Source organism: Cetorhinus maximus, chromosome 8 (assembly GCF_964194155.1).
Source record: "Cetorhinus maximus chromosome 8, sCetMax3.hap1.1, whole genome shotgun sequence".
Taxonomy (NCBI): Eukaryota; Metazoa; Chordata; class Chondrichthyes; order Lamniformes; family Cetorhinidae; genus Cetorhinus; species Cetorhinus maximus.
Genome location: NC_135886.1, coordinates 41,312,424 through 41,332,489, shown reverse-complemented (window position 1 = coordinate 41,332,489; position 20,066 = coordinate 41,312,424). Strand labels below are relative to the sequence as shown.

General features: G+C 43.8%; 1 protein-coding gene across 1 annotated transcript in view; it reads right to left on the bottom strand.

The window, feature by feature from the left end:
* The window catches only part of fance (FA complementation group E), a 29,274-nt gene extending 9,871 nt beyond the window's left edge, over positions 1–19,403 (bottom strand). The window contains exons 1-5 of the mRNA XM_078546723.1: positions 19,318–19,403; positions 13,122–13,334; positions 9,742–10,396; positions 5,630–5,674; positions 4,705–4,758 (exon numbers count right to left, since the gene is read on the bottom strand). Of these exons, the coding sequence (XP_078402849.1) occupies positions 4,705–4,758; positions 5,630–5,674; positions 9,742–10,396; positions 13,122–13,330 (963 nt within the window). The 5' untranslated portion in view covers positions 13,331–13,334; positions 19,318–19,403. The remainder of the gene's footprint in view (positions 1–4,704; positions 4,759–5,629; positions 5,675–9,741; positions 10,397–13,121; positions 13,335–19,317) is intronic.
* Between the last annotated feature and the right edge of the window lie 663 nt (positions 19,404–20,066).

Below are 20,066 nucleotides of genomic sequence, written 5' to 3'. Positions count from 1 at the left end.
AAACTAAATCCTGAACAATTTCCCTTAAACATTAAGCACATAAAAACCAATGGTACTTTGAAAAGCCACACATCCTGGCCCCAATCTGCCAATTGTAGATTTGGAATGGAAGGGTCTTAAAATGAGTTGGGGGACATCTTCCGCCTCCTCCTCCTCTTTTATAAGAGAGTCCTGGTGCAAGATGTGCCTGCCTCATGCCCTGATTAAACACTGCATTCAAGGGCTGCCATTAGGGCCCAGTCTCCAGCATTCTCAAATAAGCAGGGGGGTGCAATGGAAGGGGCCTGTGGAAGTGTTTTGTTGGTGGATGCACAAAGGTTCCAGCAGCAGCACAGAAGAAAGCCATTTTCCTTACAAAGCTCATCATTGCTTTCTACCCTTTCCAGTAGTCCCAAGGGCTGCCATGACAAACCTCCAGCCCCAATCTGCTATGATTGGAAGCTCCTTTTTAATTCTCCATGGGATGTGGGCATCGCTGGCAAGGCCAGCACATGTTGCCAATCCCTAATTCCCCTTGAGAAGGCGGTGGTGAGCCACATCACAGAATTTTAACGCACAGGAGGCGGCCATTCAGCCCACCATGTCAAATGAGCATTATGACCTAGTGCCATTGCCCTGCCTTTCCCCTGCACAATGTTTCTACTCAAATAATCATCTAATGCCCTCTTGAACGCCTTGATTGAGCCTGCCTCCACCACACTTCCAGACAGTGCATTCCAGACCCCAACCACTCGTTGTGTGAAAAAGTTTTTTCTCACGTCACATTTGCTTCTTTTGCAAATCACTAAATCTGTGCCCTCTCGTTCTTGACCCATTTACGAGTGGAAACAGCTTCTCCATATCTACTCTGTCCAACCCCCTCATGATTTTGAACATCTCTATCAAGTCTCCTCTTAGTCACCTTCCCTCCAGGGAGAACAGTCCCAGCCTCTCTAATATATCCTCAGAGCTGAAGTTTCTCATCCCTGGAACCATTCTCATAAACCTCTTCTGCACTCTCTCCAATGTGTTCACATCCTTCCTATAGTGTGGTGCCCAGAGCTGTACACAATACTCCAGCTGAGGTCTAACGAGTGTCTTATATAAATTCAGCATAACCTCCCTGCTCTTGTACTCTATGCCTCTATTAATAAAGCCCAGGACACGATATGCTTTATTAACTGCTCCCTCCACCTGTCCAGCCACCTTCAATGATCTATGCACATATACACCTTTCTGCTTCTGCACCCCCTTCAAAATTTCACCCCTTATTCTATATTGTCTGTCCATGTTCTTCCTATCAAAATGCATCACCTCACACTTCTCCACATTGAACTTCATCTACCACCTATCTACCCACTCCACCAACTTGTCTATGTCCCTTGAAGTTCCACACCGTCCTCCTCGCAGTTCACAACACTCCCAAGTTTCGTATCATCCGCAAACTTTGAAATTGTCCCCTGTACACCAAGATCTAGGTCACTAATATATCAGGAAAAGCAAGGGTCCCAATATTGACCCCTGGGGGAACTCCACGACAAACCTTCTTCCAGCTTGAAAAATATCCATTGGCCGTAACTCACTGCTTCCTATTTTTCAGCCAATTTTGTATCCACGTTGCTACTGTCCCTTTTATTCCATGAGCAATAACTTTTCTCACACGTCTGTTGTGGTACTGTATCGAATGCCTTTTGAAAGTCCATGTACACCACATCAACAGCATTACCCTCATCAGCTTTTTCTGTTACCTCTTCAAAAAAACTTCAGCAAGTTAGTTAAACACGATTTCCCTTTTAGAAATCCATGCTGGCTCTTCCTTATCAACCCATATTTTCTATGTGACTATTAATTCTATCTTGAATAATTGTTTCTAGAATCTGGCCCACCACTGAAGTTAAACTGACTGGTCTGCAATTGCTGGGCTTATCCTTACAACCTTTTTTGAACAAGGGCGTAATGTTTGCAATTCTTCAGTCCTCTGGCACCTCCCCTGTGTCTAGGGAAGACTGAAAGGTTATGGCCAGTGCCCCTAAAATTTCTACTCTCTCTTCCTTCAATGTCCTTGAATGCATCTCATCCGGTCCTGGTGCCTTGTCAACTTTAAGTACCGACAGTCAATTCAACACTTTCTCCTTATCAATTTTGAACCCTTCTAGTGACAGAGTTTCCTCATCTGTCACCAAGGCCTGGGTAGCATCTACCGCCTTGGTAAAGACGGATGCAAAGTATTCATTTAATACCTCAGCCATGGCCCCTTCGTCCATGTGTAAATTCTTTTTTAGGTCCCTAATCAGCCCTACTCCTCCTTTTACCACATAGGTTTATACGCCTATAGAAGAATTTGGGATTCCCCTGTATGTTGGCTGCCAGTCTTTTCTCATAATCCCTCTTCATTTCTCCAATATGCTTTTTCACCTCTCCTCTGAACCTTCTGTATTTCTCTTGTTCTCAGTTGTATTTTTTTACCTGACACCTGCCATAAGCGCACTTTTTCTTTATCTTAATTTCTATCTCCTTTATCATCCAGGGAGCTCTGGATTTGTTTGTCCTACCTTTCCCATTCGATGGAATATACCTTGACTGTGCCCGAACCAATTATTTTTTGAAGATAGCCCACTGTTCAGCTATAGATTTTGCTGCCAATCTTTCATTCTAGTCTATCTGGCCCAGCTCCGTTCTTGCCCCATCAAAGTCGGCTTTTGTCCAGTTAATTATTCTTACTCTGGATTGCCTGTCGTCCTTTTCTATCATCATCCTAAAACGTACAATACAATGATCACTGTCTCTTAAATGTTTCCCCATTGACACTTGATCTACTTGGCCCACCTTAATTCCAATAACCAGGTCCAACAGTGCGTCTTTTCTTGTTGGATTGGACACACACTGCTGTAGAAAATTCTCCTGAACACAATCTAGGAACTTTTTCCCCTCTCCGTCCTTTACACCACCACTGTCCAAGTCTACATTTGGGTAATTAAAGTCAGCCATTATAATTACTCTATAATGCTTGCGTCTCTTTATAATTTCCCTGCAGATTTGTTCTTCTACGTCCTTCTCACTATTTGGCTGTCTGCAGACTACACCAAGCAATGTAATTGCACCCTTTTTGTTCCTTAACTCTAGCCAAATTGATTCTGTCGTTGAACATTATTGAATTGCTGCAGTCTACCTGGTGTAGGAACACTCACAATGCAGTTAGGGAGGGAGTTGCAGTATTTTAACCCAGGAACAGTGAAGGAATGATGATATAATTCCAAGTCAGGATTGTGTGTGACTTGGAGGGGAACTTGTAGGTGCTGGTGCTTCTATGCATCTTCTGCCCTTGCCCTTCTAGGTGCTAGAGATTACTGATTTGAAGATGCTGCCGAAGAAGCCTTGGCAAGTTGCAGCATTGCCTTTTGTAGGTGCTACACAGTGCTGCAACTTGCTTCGGTAGTGATGAATGGGGTACCAACCAAGTGCCTGCTTTGTACTGGATGGTATTTTGCATATTGTTGGAGCTGCAATCTCAGCCTCTGACCCGCTCTTGCAACCACAGTATATATATGGCTGATTTTGGTCAATGGTGTGGGATTCAGTGATTAGTAATGCCATGGAACATCAAGGGGAGATAGTTAGAATCTCTCTTGTTGGAGATGATCATTGCCTGGCACTTGTGTGGTATGAATGTTACTTGCCACTCATCAGCCCAAGCCTGAATGTTGTCCAGGTCTTTCTACATGCAGACGCAGACTGCTTCAGTATCTGAGGAATCGCAAATTGTACTGATTAATGTGTAATCATCAACAAACATCGCCACTTCTGACCTTACAGTGGAGGAAGGCCATTAATGAAACAGCTGAAGATGGTTGAGCTTTGGACACCATCCCAAGGGACTCCTGCAGCGATAGCCTGGGATTGAAATGATTGGCCTCCAATGACCACAGCCATCTTTGTGCTAGGTATGACTCCAACCATTGAAGAATTTTCCCCCTGATTTCTATTAACTTCAATTTTACAAGGCCACACCTGGTCCTTCACCCCACCCCACCCCCCACTAGGGCTATCTGTACCTTGCTCGTCCTGCTTTCTACCCTTAATTAGCACATTTCTTTAGATAATATCACCACCTTCAACACCTCTTTGTCCTTTTGTCTGTGACATCTTTTGGTTATCTCCACCTCTATCCAGCTCTTCTCATCCCGCCCCCCCACCCCGCCTTTAAACCAGCTTGTATTTCACCCCTTTTCTATTTTTCCTTATTGTTGAAGAGTCATGCGGACTCGAAACGTTAACTGTGCTCCTCTCCACAGATGCTGCCAGACCTGCTGAGTTTTTCCAGGTATTTTTGTTTTTGTCCTGGTCAAATGCTGACTTGATGTCAAGGGCAGTCACTCTCACTGCATCCCTGGAATTCTTTGGTCCATGTTTGGACCAAAGTTGTGATGAGGTCTGAAGCCATGTACCCCTAGCAGAACCCAAACTGGGCATCAGTGAGCAGGTTATTGGTGAGTAAATGCCCCTTGTGAGCACTGTCATGTTAATTATCTGTGGGCCCAAATTACAACCAGGGTCAGGAAAGCATCTCCTGGATAGGGAGAAGTTTGACACCATCAGAGTTTCCTAAAAACAGAAGGTGTAGGCCAGTGAGGCTTGGCAGAATGGGCCACCACCTCAACAAAGACAAAGTGTAGTGCAGTTCACTGCAAACAGGGTGTTACTTTAAGAAAACCACTCTGGCCCTACCTGGCTTGGATCACATTCATTCAGGATATTTAGTTCTTCAGATGTTCCCAACTTCTGGAGGGAGAGGAGGGAAACAAAAAACACTCAACAAAAAAGAGTTTACAGGTTGTAACAACCGGCTGATCCTTCGACTTGTAAACCATTACAAACACAATTCATTTGATTTCAGAAATAAATCAGCACAGTCATAGCTGCGCTGCAATTAACAGAACAGCAGAATTTAGTTTCCAGGACAAATCGCAACAAAGCTTTCACAGGTAGAGAAGCAAATAAGAATAGGTGAGGATAGCCACTCTATTTAGTTCTATACCTGGCTAGCGACCTGTTGTAGGCATCTTCAACACCTCCTTCTCCACTTCAATTTAATGAGACATCATATAATTACAGTGCTAAACTCATATCATCTACTTTATTTACATTATTAGGCTTCTCATTGGCCAGACATAGCTTAATATCTGGGGGAGAAAATCAAGTGCAACCCAGTTAATTCCAGAACTGAGTGGATAGGGTGGGGTAGATAATCCACTGCAGAAGCCAATTGTTAGCTAGCTCAATGAGGAATGCACTAGCAACATTTTTGGACTCTTCTCCATCATCCTGGTTCCTGGAACAGACAGCAGTGTCCTGGACTCTCTGGTTTGGTTTGACTTGAAAAATTAAATCTATTGTACATCACTGCTGCTAGATGGCACTAATGAATGTGTCCCAATATGAGTTCAACGGATAATCAAATCAGTAAAGGTTATTTTCTACCCAATGCTAATCTGACGGATGAGCATGCTTTACTTTCTAACGTAAAAGCACTGCTGCAAGTTGCTAGTAAAACAGAAGACTTTTGAAAATTTCTTTCTACAGTTCGAATAAAAGCCACCTCCAATGGGAGCTTTGGCTTTGCTGTAGACAAAAAAGTTAACAGAACACTTACATCCGAATCAGCCTCAAACAGATCCCTCAGTCTGGATACTGAAGACTTTAAGAAAAACAGAATATACGTCAATCAGCAGGTTTAGTAACTTAGAAACACAGAATCAGCAAGGCTTGCTCTATCAAATATCCCATCTAATGACCTCCATGTTTTAAATAATGGACTCCATTTGATTCCTAAATCTTGGTTTCCCTGGTTTCCCCTCCCTGAGGAATTACTAGTTTCCATTTTAAGTGCGATTTGAAGTTTCTTACATCAGTATGTAATTACACCAGTGAATCTCCTTTGATTGCACAGGGAGCTGGAGGAAATATACATCTTATATAGCCTGTTAGGACAGATACAGCTAACAGCATTTACAGTACCACCTCTGGAATGAATGACAATAGCAGAACATTATCCATTAAATTTGATGTTCTAGAGCATCAGTGTTATTAACTCAAGAATCTTGAGATATTTATGTGGATTTAACCTATTTACATGGAGGAATCAAGTTTGATTGTACTTGCAAGTCTCCACATCTTCCTCGCCCACTTCAAATTATCCCTCTGATCGCTGGTTATGAAAGACAATACTGATTCTCTTATTTAGGGTCGGGTTGGGGAAGGTTTCTGTTTAATATCAGTGTGATTCCTTTTATGTTCAGCAGATTTGCCATGATCTGTGACAGGTGAAAAGGTAAAGGACTGCATGTTGGGATAAGGTTTACTGGCCTGGGAGAACTGAGATTCTTCCAAACTATCAACGAATTCTGCAGGATTACCACAAGGTGTGCTTTTTTACTTCAACTTTTAACAGAAGAGTTTTCCTTTGAGTGAAGGATGGTGGAGGCTTATTTAGCAAAAGGGCCAGGAGGAGTGAGAAGTGAGAGTGCACGAGGCAAAGGCAGTCAAGTATGCAGCTTTGACTCAGAGGGCAAAGATGCCCACTGAACTGCTCATATTTAACATTAGAGGTGATGATGGAGGATTCAGGGAGTCAGACAAGAGACCATTAATGGTAGTGAGTGGGGCAGCGAATTGGAGCCTGGTGAAGTACCAGGAATGAAGGCTTGGAGCTGAGTGGAAGTTTTAGCAGCTGTCATGCACATTGTTTGGAGTCAAGCGCCTTCAGAGGTTTCGCCATGTTAAAGGCAGTATATAAATGCAAATTGTTAATTACCAGCACATATTCAGCAGCCTGTAGACAATCTGCATAATAGATAAGGCGCCAGTGAACAATGCAGTGTCACAATTTGTGAACATAACAAATAAAGAACAATTTTGCATATTTACAGTGCCTTTCATGACCTACAAAGTACTTCATAGCTAATTAAGTACTGAAATCACGAGATAGAAAGAAAGACTTGCATTATATACCATTTTTCACATTCTTTGAACTTCCTAAAGCACATAAAGGAAAAGTGATAGGAAGAGTCTAGGCTTGTTCTTGCCTCCTGAATTACAATGGAATCATATGAAGATCATGCTGCAGAGAGGGAGCAGTTTCAGGAGATCTCAGAATGGACAGTCATATACTGCCAATATGCGGGATCATTGATTTGGTTGTTATACTGGGGTTGGAAACACTCAGGGTCTGGTAGTAAGAAGAATATTGAAAGTGAAGGCAAGACTATTGTGGATTGATAACTGACTGATAAAGAATGATGGGCAAAAAATGCCAACTTTGCCAGCATTGCCCACATCTTGTGAATTAATTTTTAGAAAAAATGCTCGTAGTAGGCCACAGGCTGAAAAACCATAGCAAGCATTTGTGAGAGAAAAGAGGGGCTGATTTTTCCAGGTTCTGAAAGAGAGGGAGTTGAAGGGACAGAATCTCACAAGCAGAAGTAGTTAGCAGTAATAGTCATCAACCAGCATCTGCAAGGTAGGAAGATCAAGGGAACAGTAAAATGCAGATGGGGCAGTTGAGAGGGAGAGGGAAATTGATGGCGGTAAGGATGGCAGAAGAAAGATTCCGAAGAGATGTGGAGAGGTAAAAGCTGCAGCTCCCGGTCCTCTCAGATCATTGCAGTTCCTATTGGAGGTCACAGCCAGCCACTCTCCACTACCAATGTCATTAATAAATAAATCGTAGATGTTGCTGGTGATATGACATCTCCAGACTTTTCCTCATTTACCAAGGATTTTACCGATGAGAAAACCTCCTGTGGTCCAACCGTGGAAAAGTCTTCCGAGAGTGCTTGAGAGTTTAAGATGGAAAACCAGCTGGTTCTGATCAAGTTCCACCCATATGTTTAGTGTTCCATTGTGCGATGTCTCGAATGCTTCCTTCACTAAAGAAGCAGTTCCACGTCAATGGAAGCAAACAATCGTTGTTCTGGTGTCGAAGCAACAACCAGCATCATTGGACAAGCTACGTCCCATTGCCTTGACAGGCCACTTCCCTAAGGTTGGCAGAGCAGTTCATAACTAAGTGGTTACTGTTGTAGCCAGGCTGGAAGATCGACAGTGGTTAATACGGTGAATGTGCTTTGTAAAAGCGGCAATAAGCTGGGAACAACCTAAACCATTATTACTACAGATTTTTCAAAGGCGTTCAACAGGGTGGACCATACACTTGTGGTTAAAGTTAAATGTACATGAGATTCTGTCCAATGAATTGCTGACTTCCTCCCTGACCACACAAGTGTGTCAGGTAGTGTGGCCATCTATCCAAAAGTGTTCAATTAACAGCAGCTGTGCCTCAGGGCACTCTGCTAGGACCACTTCCTTCCTAATCCTCATTAGTGATACTTTCCTTCAGGTCTCAAATACAAGAAATAGGTGGATGATATGACAGTCAGGGAGTCTAGGCAGCTAATGCAGTCAATGAGGTCAGAAAACATTCAACACTCCGTGTATGGTGTAAGGAAAACTGTATGCAGCTAAATGCTACTAAATGTGATGCCATATGAGTAGACTTTGGTAGACATGAGCACATGCCCATTGACATAAAGTTAGACAATTACACCCTGACAGATGTGTAAGTCTTGAAAATCTTAGGTGTACAGATTCAAGGGAGGAAAACAAAATCCCATTCATGTGTCAGGTTTCAGATTCAGGTTGTCAATGCACTCATCCTGGAAGAGCACAAACAAGAGGATCTTATTCAGGAGAGGAAAGACTTTTTTACAGGACATTAATGGCCAGCCTGAAGGTTGCTAGAATGGGAGCTAGAAGGCGGTGTTGGGTCAGGAAATGGAGAGCGTATTGGGAAGGACAGAGGACCTGGACAAAGTGGCACTGACAGTTAACACTGGGAAAGGAGGCAGCCTGAGAGAATGCTCAGAGAATACCAGCAATTTGTGCCACAAGAACCAGGTGGGAGTTAGATGAAGTTGTAGGGCCTGTTCAGGAGGGAGAAGGTTCTGGGACAAGTAGTTAAGCAGAGTAGTGATGGGCAGAGAGGCAGGATAGGAGACTGGCACAGGGGCAGGGAGTACATCAGGGGGTGAGACAGGAGATGAGATACAAGAACAAAGCAGGGAAGAAATAAGTAAAATCATTAATATTGCACCTTGCATATCCTCAGGGGACCCCAAAGAAAATCCCTACAAAGGGATATGAGCTGGAACACTGCATGAACTTCCTGCTCCTCTTTGAATGGTGCCATGGGATCTGTTATGTTCCCATAAACTTGGACTTAAACATTTAATTCAAAAGACACCTCTGATATTGCAGCATTCCCTCAATGCTGCACTGAAGTGCAGCCTAAATATGCTCAAGTGCTGGAGTGGGTCTGGAATGTAAAATCTTTTGACTCAGTTGAGAGCTCCATCACTACACTAAACTGACACTTCAAAGTTGAGGAAATAGATGGAAAGGAAGAAGCTTTGGCTTTACTCTTCCATCCATCTCCTCCTCCTCCTCCTCCCCCCCCACCCACAGCCAATCTTGTTTGCCTGCCCTTCCTTCCTACTGCAGTGCATCATAGATAATAACATTCATAAGCCTCTGTGTGTCTGAAAAAACTATTTCCAAAATGTTAATACCAGAATTAAGAAACCAATTGTATAAGATACTGGAGAGATAACATGAACAACATTGGATTAAACAAATCATTCAATTATGGGCACAACTCACAATGAACAGCTTCTGCCAAACATACATTTGGATAAAGGTGACTTGTACCTTGACATGTTCTGGCAAATCAAGACTTTTCTCCGTGTTTAGAGGTGATTTCCGTTCCACCTCAACGATATCCAACTTGTTCTGTACCTGTGGACTGATAATTTGCCCATTTTCCAAGCTCCCAGGCATTGTGGTGAGATCTTGCTCCTTGTTGCCAATAAGGGGCTCGGGACAGACAGTGTCCTGCGTCAATTTGATTTTCTTTGTTGCATTTTGCTCACCATCATCCAAAGGAGATGCATCTTTCATGAAGTTTTTCCGTTTTTTAGGGTTCTGTATTAATACTGACTTGCCTTCAGTATTTTCAGAGGATTCATTACCATTGCTCTTCTGTTGTTGACTGAAGTACCATCCGAACCTTTGCCCAGCATCTGAACGCTCTTCAGAAATCCCCATTAACTTTTGACAGAGACTTCTCCATTGTTGCTGAGATTGCTCTGTATGTGAATGAGGCACCAAATGACCCAGACCATCTCCTACGTCCTGCTCCAGGGTATCAATTAATTTCTGTGTCCAGAGATCAGCATCTGGGTTTTGCCTCAACTGTACGATGAGATGATGCAGGCAGTCTTTAGGTACAACAGTATTCCCCAGGTGAAGAAATGATAAAAGATTTCTTCTGGCCATTACAGGTAAAAGATAAAACAACGGTTTTCTAAAAGAGAGAATACAATGAAACCATTATTCAGCTGAGAGTCATAGCATTGTTACCACAATTGATCTCAAATCCTGCAATTTTTTACACCTAATCCCAGTGTGCCTTGCTGCCTGAGTAACACAAATTTGCAGAAGCACAGGGAATGCCAGGCGATATCAGTGATAACAAATCACTTGCCCAACGTATAATTTACTGCCCAATGAGTATTTAATACTTTAATTACATCGCACTGTAGTAAGATGAGCAGAGATGAGGGAAGGCACTTTCATTTCTGGGACTTGAGTTTGAATAAAAACCACACTGACGCAAAGGCCTTGTCTATCAGCTACCTGTACAGTCCTACATGAAATGACAATCTCAATCTGGTTTTTAATGAAGTTGGCCTTCTTTTATAAATCCATATCAATTTTCATCGAAGTATAATGAAGCAATTTAAGAAACTGCAAAGTGGTTTAAGTGCACAGCAAGTGAAAAAGACTGCAAGATTAGCCATTTGGTGTAATACCAGACAGACGAGGTCAAAGACTCCTTTAACCGGTTTCACCCAAAGGCGTTCATACCAGTCATATCCAAGGTTGGGATTGGGCTCAGTTGGCACACTTGATGGCCTTTATTGTCCAAATTCAAACATGAAGAACCTATTAGGGAAAGCCAGAAGATGGTCACTGACAATGAAACTTTACTCCAGTGTGAGTCACCATGACAAGGGGTAGATTCATTTAACCATTGAGTTTATAGTACGCCACCATTAACCATACAGACTTGAGGTATTATGGCCAAAGACTTGGCTTTAACATTCCAGTTCACTTGTTTCTTTCTTTTATTTATTCTTCTGAGATCTAAACATCACTGGCTTGGCCAGAGCATTTGTTACTCATCACTAACTGCCCTGAGAAGATGGTGGTGAGCCACGTTCTTGAGCTGCTGCAGTCCATGTGATGTAGGTACACCCACAGTGCTGTTAGGGAGTTCCAGAATTTTGACCCAGCGACAGTGAAGGAACGGTGATGTATTTCCAAGTCAGGATAGTGTATGATTTGGAGGAGAACTTGCAGGTGGTGATGTTCCCATTTATCTGCTGCCCATGCCCTTCTAGATGGTAGAGGTCATAGGTATGGAAAGTGCTGTTGAGGGAGACTTGGCAGGTTGTCACAGTGCACTTTGTAGATGGTACACACACAGCTGCCACTGTGCATCGGTGGTGGAGGCAGTGAATGTTTAAGGTGGTGGATGGGGTTTCAATAAAGCGGGCTGCTTTGTTCTGGATGGTGTCAAGCTTCTTAAGTGTTATGGGACCTGCACTCATCCAGGCATGTGGAGAGTATTCCATCACACTCCTGACTTGTGGCTTGTAGATGGTGGACAGGCTTTGTGGGGGTCAGGAGATGAATTAGTTGCCACCGGATTCCTAGCCTCTGACTTTACTATGAATGGTGAGGCAGGTTTGCATTCACGATTCCTTGATACAGCAATTTACATTTCTATCGTATGGTCACATATAAAAAAAATTGAGTCCATAAGGTAAAAAAACAATGAACACCAAGTGGGTTCAGCAAACTACAAGTACAGACAAACGCGATAGCTCCTAACAAACGTGCAAAGTCACAAAGAATCACTGACAGGAGGAAAGGCATTACCAACTCAAAGAGAGAACTAACATCACAATGTACATTTTATGGATCTCCTCACAGTTGGGTCAACAACAGATGCCCAAAAGCAAGTCTATGTCTGCCCTCTTGGCAAACATGTGGCAAATGGTACAGAGAGAAGAATTGAAAATAATAGACAAAAAATATGACTCTCAAATCAAAAAGCTAGGAAAGAACTTGCATGTATATCACCTTTCACATCTTCAGGACATCTCAAAGTACTTAAACAAAACGTAATGGTGAATTGTAGTCATTGGCCTAGGCAGACACTTTGTGCACAGCAAGGACCCAAAAAGAGCAATGAGATAAATGTTTTTAATGGGTGCTGGTTGAGGGATAAATATTAACCAGGACTCCTGCTCTTTGGACAGTGCCACAGAATCTTTTTATTCCATTTTAGGGGACAGATAAGGCCTTGGTTTAAAAGTCTCGCCTGAAAGATGGTACCTTAAACAGTGCACTTCCTCAGTACCATACTGAAATGCTAGAAGGACTTGCATTTGTACTTCCGCGACTACTGGATATCCCAAAGCGATTTTGAAGCGTAGTCACCATTGTAATGTAGGAAACACAGCAGCCAATATGCTTATAGCAAACTCCCACAAACAGTAACGTGATAATGACCAGATAATCTGTTTCTGGGACATTGACTGAGGGATAAATATTGGCCAGGACAAGGATAACTCCCCTGCTCTTCTTCAAAGTAATACCATGGGATTTTTTACATCCACCTGAGACAGCAGACAGGACCTTGTTTAATGTGCTTTCCAAAAGACAGCACCACTCCCTCAGTACTGCACTGGAGTGTCAACCTAGGTTCTTGTACTCAAGTTTGGGAGCAGGACTTGAACCCACAGCTTTCTAATGCTTTGGCGAGTGTTATCAACTGAGCCACAGCTGACACAAGCCTAGGTTATGTCAACTCTTTGATGTGAAGCTTGAATACTACCCTCGTGCACGGAACAATGATTTAAAAGTACGGGGGGGAAAAATGATTAAAGTAGATTAAGTTTTATTAAAAATTTCTCAAATTTGGTAGAGTATCAGAAATGGTCACAATTAAAGGTTCTTACAGACTAAGCCTCTGCTCCTTTCCTTCTAACCGTGGCTCAGGCTGACACAATGTCTCTATGAAGGTTCTCCAATGGAGAGGCTGCTTTGATTGGATACGCTGGAGAATATGAAATGCAGTAGTAGCTCCCGATACACCCATGGTCAGTGCGTGAAGCAGGATTTGGAATGGTTTCTCAAACTGTTCCAGCAGCTCTTTATAGTTCTTCATGCTCCTAAGAAATCACAAATAAAAAGTGCTGATTTAAAATTATATAACTTTTTTTCAAAATCACTCAAAGATGCTCAACCTTTTTAAACTGATGACATGTGCTAAAATCAGTGAATGGGAAATGGGTCACCTTGAACTTTAAAACCTTTAAGGTTGGTGCAAGACAAAAATAATTTCCTTACACCAACACTTAGTGATAGCACATGACATTTAAACAACAGCAAATTAAGGGTTTGTAAGCATGAAAAGTGGTGCTGTCAAGATGAAGTGACTTTAGTTAGGGACAGTGACATACCAAAGGTGTGATGATGCAACAAAAAGTGATTTTTCCCTGCCAATTTATTTCTCTTCTGATCTTATCTTGTACATAGCAGCATTTTTTAAAAAGGTCTCCCTTGCAAGTTATTGCTTTCTCTGTTCTTCCTTTCCTTTAATGCACGTCTCTTGGCGCTGCCTGCTGCATATCTCTGCTATTTTGGATTCTCCTCTGCTGTTTAGGTAACATGGGAATTGTACACCCTCCCTTGTTTTTTTGTTACACTCTCCTCTCCATTTGCAATTTTAGTTACTCTTTCTTTTCTTCCTATCCCATTTTGTTCTCTCGGTCTTCAGTTCTTGTATTTCCCTCCTCTCAATCCCACTATGCTCTGAATCTCTCTTCAATTCCCAACTTCTCTCTCTCTTCCTGTTCTTTTCCCTGACAGGCTCTCCCTCTATCACCAGCTTATTTCCTATTGCGTTATGTTACACTAAAGATCATATTTACAATAAATATAATTGAATTCTAGGATCTGAGCTTTACGTTGCGTTATTATTTTAGCACTGATTAAAATGTTGATTTTAATATTAACTCCATTAAAACTAATAAGGAAGAGGGGGTAGTTAGAACACTGAAAACAGGTAATTCTGCTTTTCTTATTTTGCAAAAAATACTTTATTCATAAAATATCTAAAAGAATACAAAACATTTCAAAATGGCCATAAATGAAAGTGTAATGACATTCAAATTTTCTACCTAATGTTGCACTGTGAGGTGCTTCAATACAATAAAAAAAAATGACAAACATTTCAGGATGGTCATTACAGAAAGTGCAATGATATTCAAATTATTTACATAGATCATGTTATGCTCTATGGTGCTTCAATATAATTGGGATACTTGTAATATTTAGAGTCACAGAGTTTTACATCACAGAAAGAGGCCCTTTGGCACATCGTGTCTGCTCTGGTCATCAAGCACCTATCTACTCTAATCCCATTTTTTAACACTTGGCCCATAGCCTTGTATGTTACAGCTTTTCAAGTGTTCATTTAAATACTTCTTAAATGTTGTGAGGGTTCCTGCCTCTACCACCCTTTCAGGCAGTGAGCTCCAGGTACCCATCCTCTGGGTGAAAATTTTTTTTCCTCAAATCCCCTCTAAACCTCCTGCCCCTTACCTTAAATCAGTGCCACCTGGTTATTGACCCCTTTACTAAGAGGAAATGTTTCTTCCTATCTATGCCCCTCATAATTTTGTACATCTCAATCAGGTCCCCCTCAGCCTTCTCTGCTCTAAGGAAAACAAACAACCCCAGCCTATCTAGTCTCTCTTCATAGCTGAAATGCTCCAGCTCAGGCAATATCCTGGTGAATCTCCTCTCCAGTGCAATCACATCCTTCCTATAATGTGGCGAACAGAACTGCGTAGTACTCCAGCTGTGACCTAACGTTTTATACAGTTCCATCATTATCTCCCTGCTCTTGTATTCAATGCCTTGAATAATAAAGGTAAGCGTCCCATATGCCTTTTTAACCACCTTATCTACCTGTGCTTCTCCCTTCAAGATTTATGGATATGCACACCAAGGTCCCTCTGATCCTCTGTACTTCCTAGGGTCCACCCATTCATCGTGTATTCCCTTGCCTTGTTAGTCCTCCCAAAATGCATCACCTCACACTTTTCAGGATTAAATTCCATTTGCCACTATTCTGCCAATCTGACCAGCCTGTCTATATCTTCCTGTAGTCTAAGGCTTTCCTCTTCGCTACTTACCACACAACCAATTTTCGAATCATCTGTAAAATTACTGATCATACCCCCTATGTCATTAGTGTACACTACAAACAGCAAGGGAACCAGCACCAAACCCTGCTGTACACCACTGGACACAGGCTTCCAGTCACAAAAACAACCTTCGGCCATCACCCTCTGCCTCCTGCCACTAAGCCAATTTTGGATCCAATTTGCCAAATTACCCTGGATCCCATGGACTCTTAACTTCTTGACCAGGCACCCATATGAGACCTTGTCAAAAGCCTTACTGAAGTGAATTAGACTACATCAACTGCACTACCCTGATCTACACACCTAGTCAGCTCCTTGAAAAATTCAATCAAATTTGTTAGACATGATCTCCCTTTAACAAAGCCATGCTGACTATTCTTGATTAATCCTTGCCTCTCCAAGTGAAGATTAATTCTGTCCCTCAGAATTTTTCCAATAGTTTCCCTACCATTGATGTTAGACTCACTGGCCTATAGTTCCCTGGTTTATCCCTACCACCCTTCTTGAATAATGGTACCACATTAGCTGTCCTTCAGTCCTCTGGCACCTCTCCTGTGGTCAGAGAGGATTTGAAAATTAATGTCAGAGCCCCTGCAATCTCCTCCCTTGCCTCCCACAGCAGCCTGGGATACATCTCATCTGGGCCTGGGGATTTATCCACTTATAAGCCCGCTGATACCTCCTCCCTCTCAATGCTAATTTGTTCAAGTATATCAGTCCCCCTCCTTGATTTCTATACCTACATCATCCTTCTCTATCGTGATTACAGATGCAAAGTACTCATTTAAAACCTCACCTACGTCTTCCAGCTCCACCTACAGATTGCCACTTTGGTTCCTAATGGACCCTACTCTTTCCCTCTTGCCCCTAATACACTTATAAAATGCCTTTGGATTTTCCTTTATTTTACCTACCAGTGTTTTTTCATGCCCCCTCTTCGCTCTCCTAATTTCTTTTTTAAGCCCCTGCACTTTCAACACTCCTCTAGGGCTTCCGCTGCTTTGAGCCCTTGATATCTGCCATAAGCTTCCCTTTTTTTCCTTATCCAACCCTGTACATCCCTCGGCATCCAGAATTCTCTGGACTTATTAGTCCCATTCTTCACCTTTACGGGAACATGCTGACCCTGAATTCTCATTCTTTCCTTTTTGACTTGACTCCCACTGCCCTGATGTAGATTTTCCTACAAGGAGCTGCTCCCAGTCCACTTTGGCCAGATCCTGCCTTATCATATTAAAATCAGCCTTCCACCAATTCAGAACCTTTACTTCCGGTCCATCTTTGTCCTTTTCCATAATTAGTTTAAATCTTGCTGAGTTATGGTCACTATCACCGAAATGCTCCTCCACTGACACTTCTACTACTTGCCCAGCTTCGTTCCCTAAAATTAGGTCCAGCATCATCCATCTCTTGTAGGACTTTCTACATGCTGCCTTAAAAAGCTCCCCTGGATACATTTTAAGAATTCCGCCCCCTCTAAGCCTTTTACGATTTATCTACCCCAGTTAATATTGAGGAAGTTGAAATTCCCTATTATTACCCTATTATTTTTACACTTCTGAGATTTGCCTACATATATGTCCTTCTATCTCTCCCTGTTTATGGGTCTATAGTACACTCCCAGCAATGTGATTGCCCCCTTTTTGTTTTTAAGTTCTACCCAAATGGCTTCAATTGAGGAATCTTCGAACATATCATCCCTCCTTATTGCAGTAATCAACTCATTGATCAATTATTGTGATACCACCTCCTCCCCTGAAGATTCTATACCCCAGAATATTGAGCTGCCAGTCCTGCCCCTCCCTCAACCAGGTCTCCATGATGGCAATGATATCATATTCCCATGTATTAATCAACACCCTCAACTCATCTGCCTTACTCACAAGACTTCTTGCATTAAAATAAATGCCATCCAGCCTTGCCATTCTCCCTTGTGCCTTAACTTGACTATATATGCTCTGCCTTCCAGACTGATTTGGGTTTCCTTTTCTATTGTCTGTGCATCACCCCCTACTGTACCTCCATTCTGTACCCCAGACCCCTGCCAAATTAGTTTAAACCCCACCAAATGCACTAGCAAACCCTGCCACAAGGATGTTGGTCCTGTTAGAATTCAGGTGCAACCCGTCGGACTTGTATAGGTCCCACCTTCCCCAGAAACGGACCCAGTGATCTAAAGCCCTCCCTCCTGCACCAAGTCTTCAGCCACGCATTCATTTACTCTATCCACCTATTCCTAACTCACCAGCACTTAGCAATGGGAGTAATCCAGAGATTACAAACTTTGAGATTCCGCTTTTCAATCTGCTACCTAGCACCCTAAATTCTTGTTGCAGGACCTCATTGCTCTTTCTACCTATGACAGAGGTACCTATGTGAACCACCATGTCTGACTGTTCACCCTCTCCCTTCAGAATACCCTGCAGCTGTTCAGTGGCATCCTTGACCCTGGTCCCAGGGAGGCAACACACCATCCAACGGCCGCAGAAATGCCTCTGTACCATATACTGTATATATTTAATGTGAATCATACAGCCCTAGGATGCTTCTATACATTTTCCAGCTTTTACCCCACTCAGTTTGCAAGCTGCACAAGTCTGTCTTTCTCTCTCCTGTCAGAAAGGTGAATGTGATTGGGACCCTCAAGCATCCCATGTGCATAACAGAACCAATCTCAATGCCTGCAGGGAAGTAACAGGCCCTGTCTCTTCCTCTCACCCTCAGGTATTTACATGGCCCCGTCTCTCTCTCTCTCTCTCGGGTATTTACCCGGCCCTGTCTCTCTCTCCCGGGTATTTACATGGCCCCGTCTCTCTCTCTCTCCCGGGTATTTACCCGGCCCCGTCTCTCTCTCTCTCCCGGGTATTTACCCGGCCCTGTCTCTCTCCCTCCTGGGTATTTACCCGGCCCTGTCTCTCTCTCCCGGGTATTTACATGGCCCCGTCTCTCTCTCTCTCCCGGGTATTTACCCAGCCCTGTCTCTCTCTCTCTCCCGGGTATTTACCCGGCCCCGTCTCTCTCTCCCTCCTGGGTATTTACCCGGCCCTGTCTCTCTCTCTCCCGGGTATTTACCCGGCCCTGTCTCTCTCTCTCCCGGGTATTTACCCGGCCCCGTCTCTCTCTCTCTCCCGGGTATTTACCCGGCCCTGTCTCTCTCTGCCGGGTATTTACCCGGCCCTGTCTCTCTCTCCCGGGTATTTACCCGGCCCTGTCTCTCTCTCCCGGGTATTTACCCGGCCCTGTCTCTCTCTCTCCCGGGTATTTACCCGGCCCTGTCTCTCTCTCTCTCCCGGGTATTTACCCGGCCCTGTCTCTCTCTCTCTCCCGGGTATTTACCCGGCCCTGTCTCTCTCTCTCCCGGGTATTTACCCGGCCCTGTCTCTCTCTCTCCCGGGTATTTACCCGGCCCTGTCTCTCTCTCTGCCGGGTATTTACCCGGCCCTGTCTCTCTCTCCCGGGTATTTACCCGGCCCTGTCTCTCTCTCCCGGGTATTTACCCGGCCCTGTCTCTCTCTCTCCCGGGTATTTACCCGGCCCTGTCTCTCTCTCTCTCCCGGGTATTTACCCGGCCCTGTCTCTCTCTCTCTCCCGGGTATTTACCCGGCCCTGTCTCTCTCTCCCGGGTATTTACCCGGCCCTGTCTCTCTCTCTCCCGGGTATTTACCCGGCCCTGTCTCTCTCTCTCTCCCGGGTAATTACCCGGCCCCGTCTCTCTCTCTCTCCCGGGTATTTACCCAGCCCTGTCTCTCTCTCTCTCCCGGGTATTTACCCGGCCCCGTCTCTCTCTCTCTCCCGGGTATTTACCCGGCCCCGTCTCTCTCTCTCTCCCGGGTATTTACCCAGCCCTGTCTCTCTCTCTCTCCCGGGTATTTACCCAGCCCTGTCTCTCTCTCCCGGGTATTTACCCAGCCCTGTCTCTCTCTCTCTCCCGGGTATTTACCCGTTTTCTCCCGGGGCTGTTTTCTGTTTATTTTCCCTCAGTCGCCGCCGCCGCTGGTTGGACTCTTTTGCTCGTCACTTCCGCTCAGTTTTTGGCGGGTTCCGCGCGCAGCTTCCGCTCTCCTCGGCGGGAAATCCCTGGATTATTTTCCCTCTGGTGGCGGGAATGCCGCCGAAAGCAGAGGGAGAGGTTTAACCCCTTCCCGTGATTTATGAAGCGGACACGGCGCTGGTTTTTAAAACTCTACCCCTGAGTCCCTCTTCCTGCCCCGGGCTTTGTGATGGATTCAATGCCGAACTGACTCAGAGCTGATCTGTAGGGTTATCTATCGGCTCAGTAAAAATTATGCAACTGTGAATTTTAACTAAATTTCCCTCTTTTTTTTGCCCTACCGATTCTCTTAAGATTGATCGAGGCCTCAGCTTTCTAACAAATCTGGGTCATAACTGAATTTGCCATTTGATATTTTTACCTTCCCCCTTTCTGGAAGCTAACTTTGGCTGGGCTATAATTTCAGCTCGGAAAAGATGGTTATAAGGAGTCGAAACGTTAACTCTCTTCCTCCGCCGATGCTTTCCAGCATTTTATGTTTTCATTTCAGATTTCCAGCATCTGCAGTATTTTTGCTTTTATACAATTTCGGATTCTTTGGCATTTCACCCAAACGGAGAGTGACGGTGAGAACTAGCAGCCTATTCGACTACAATAGCCATCACAGCAGCGTGGTAAAGTTTCAGAAGAATTACTGG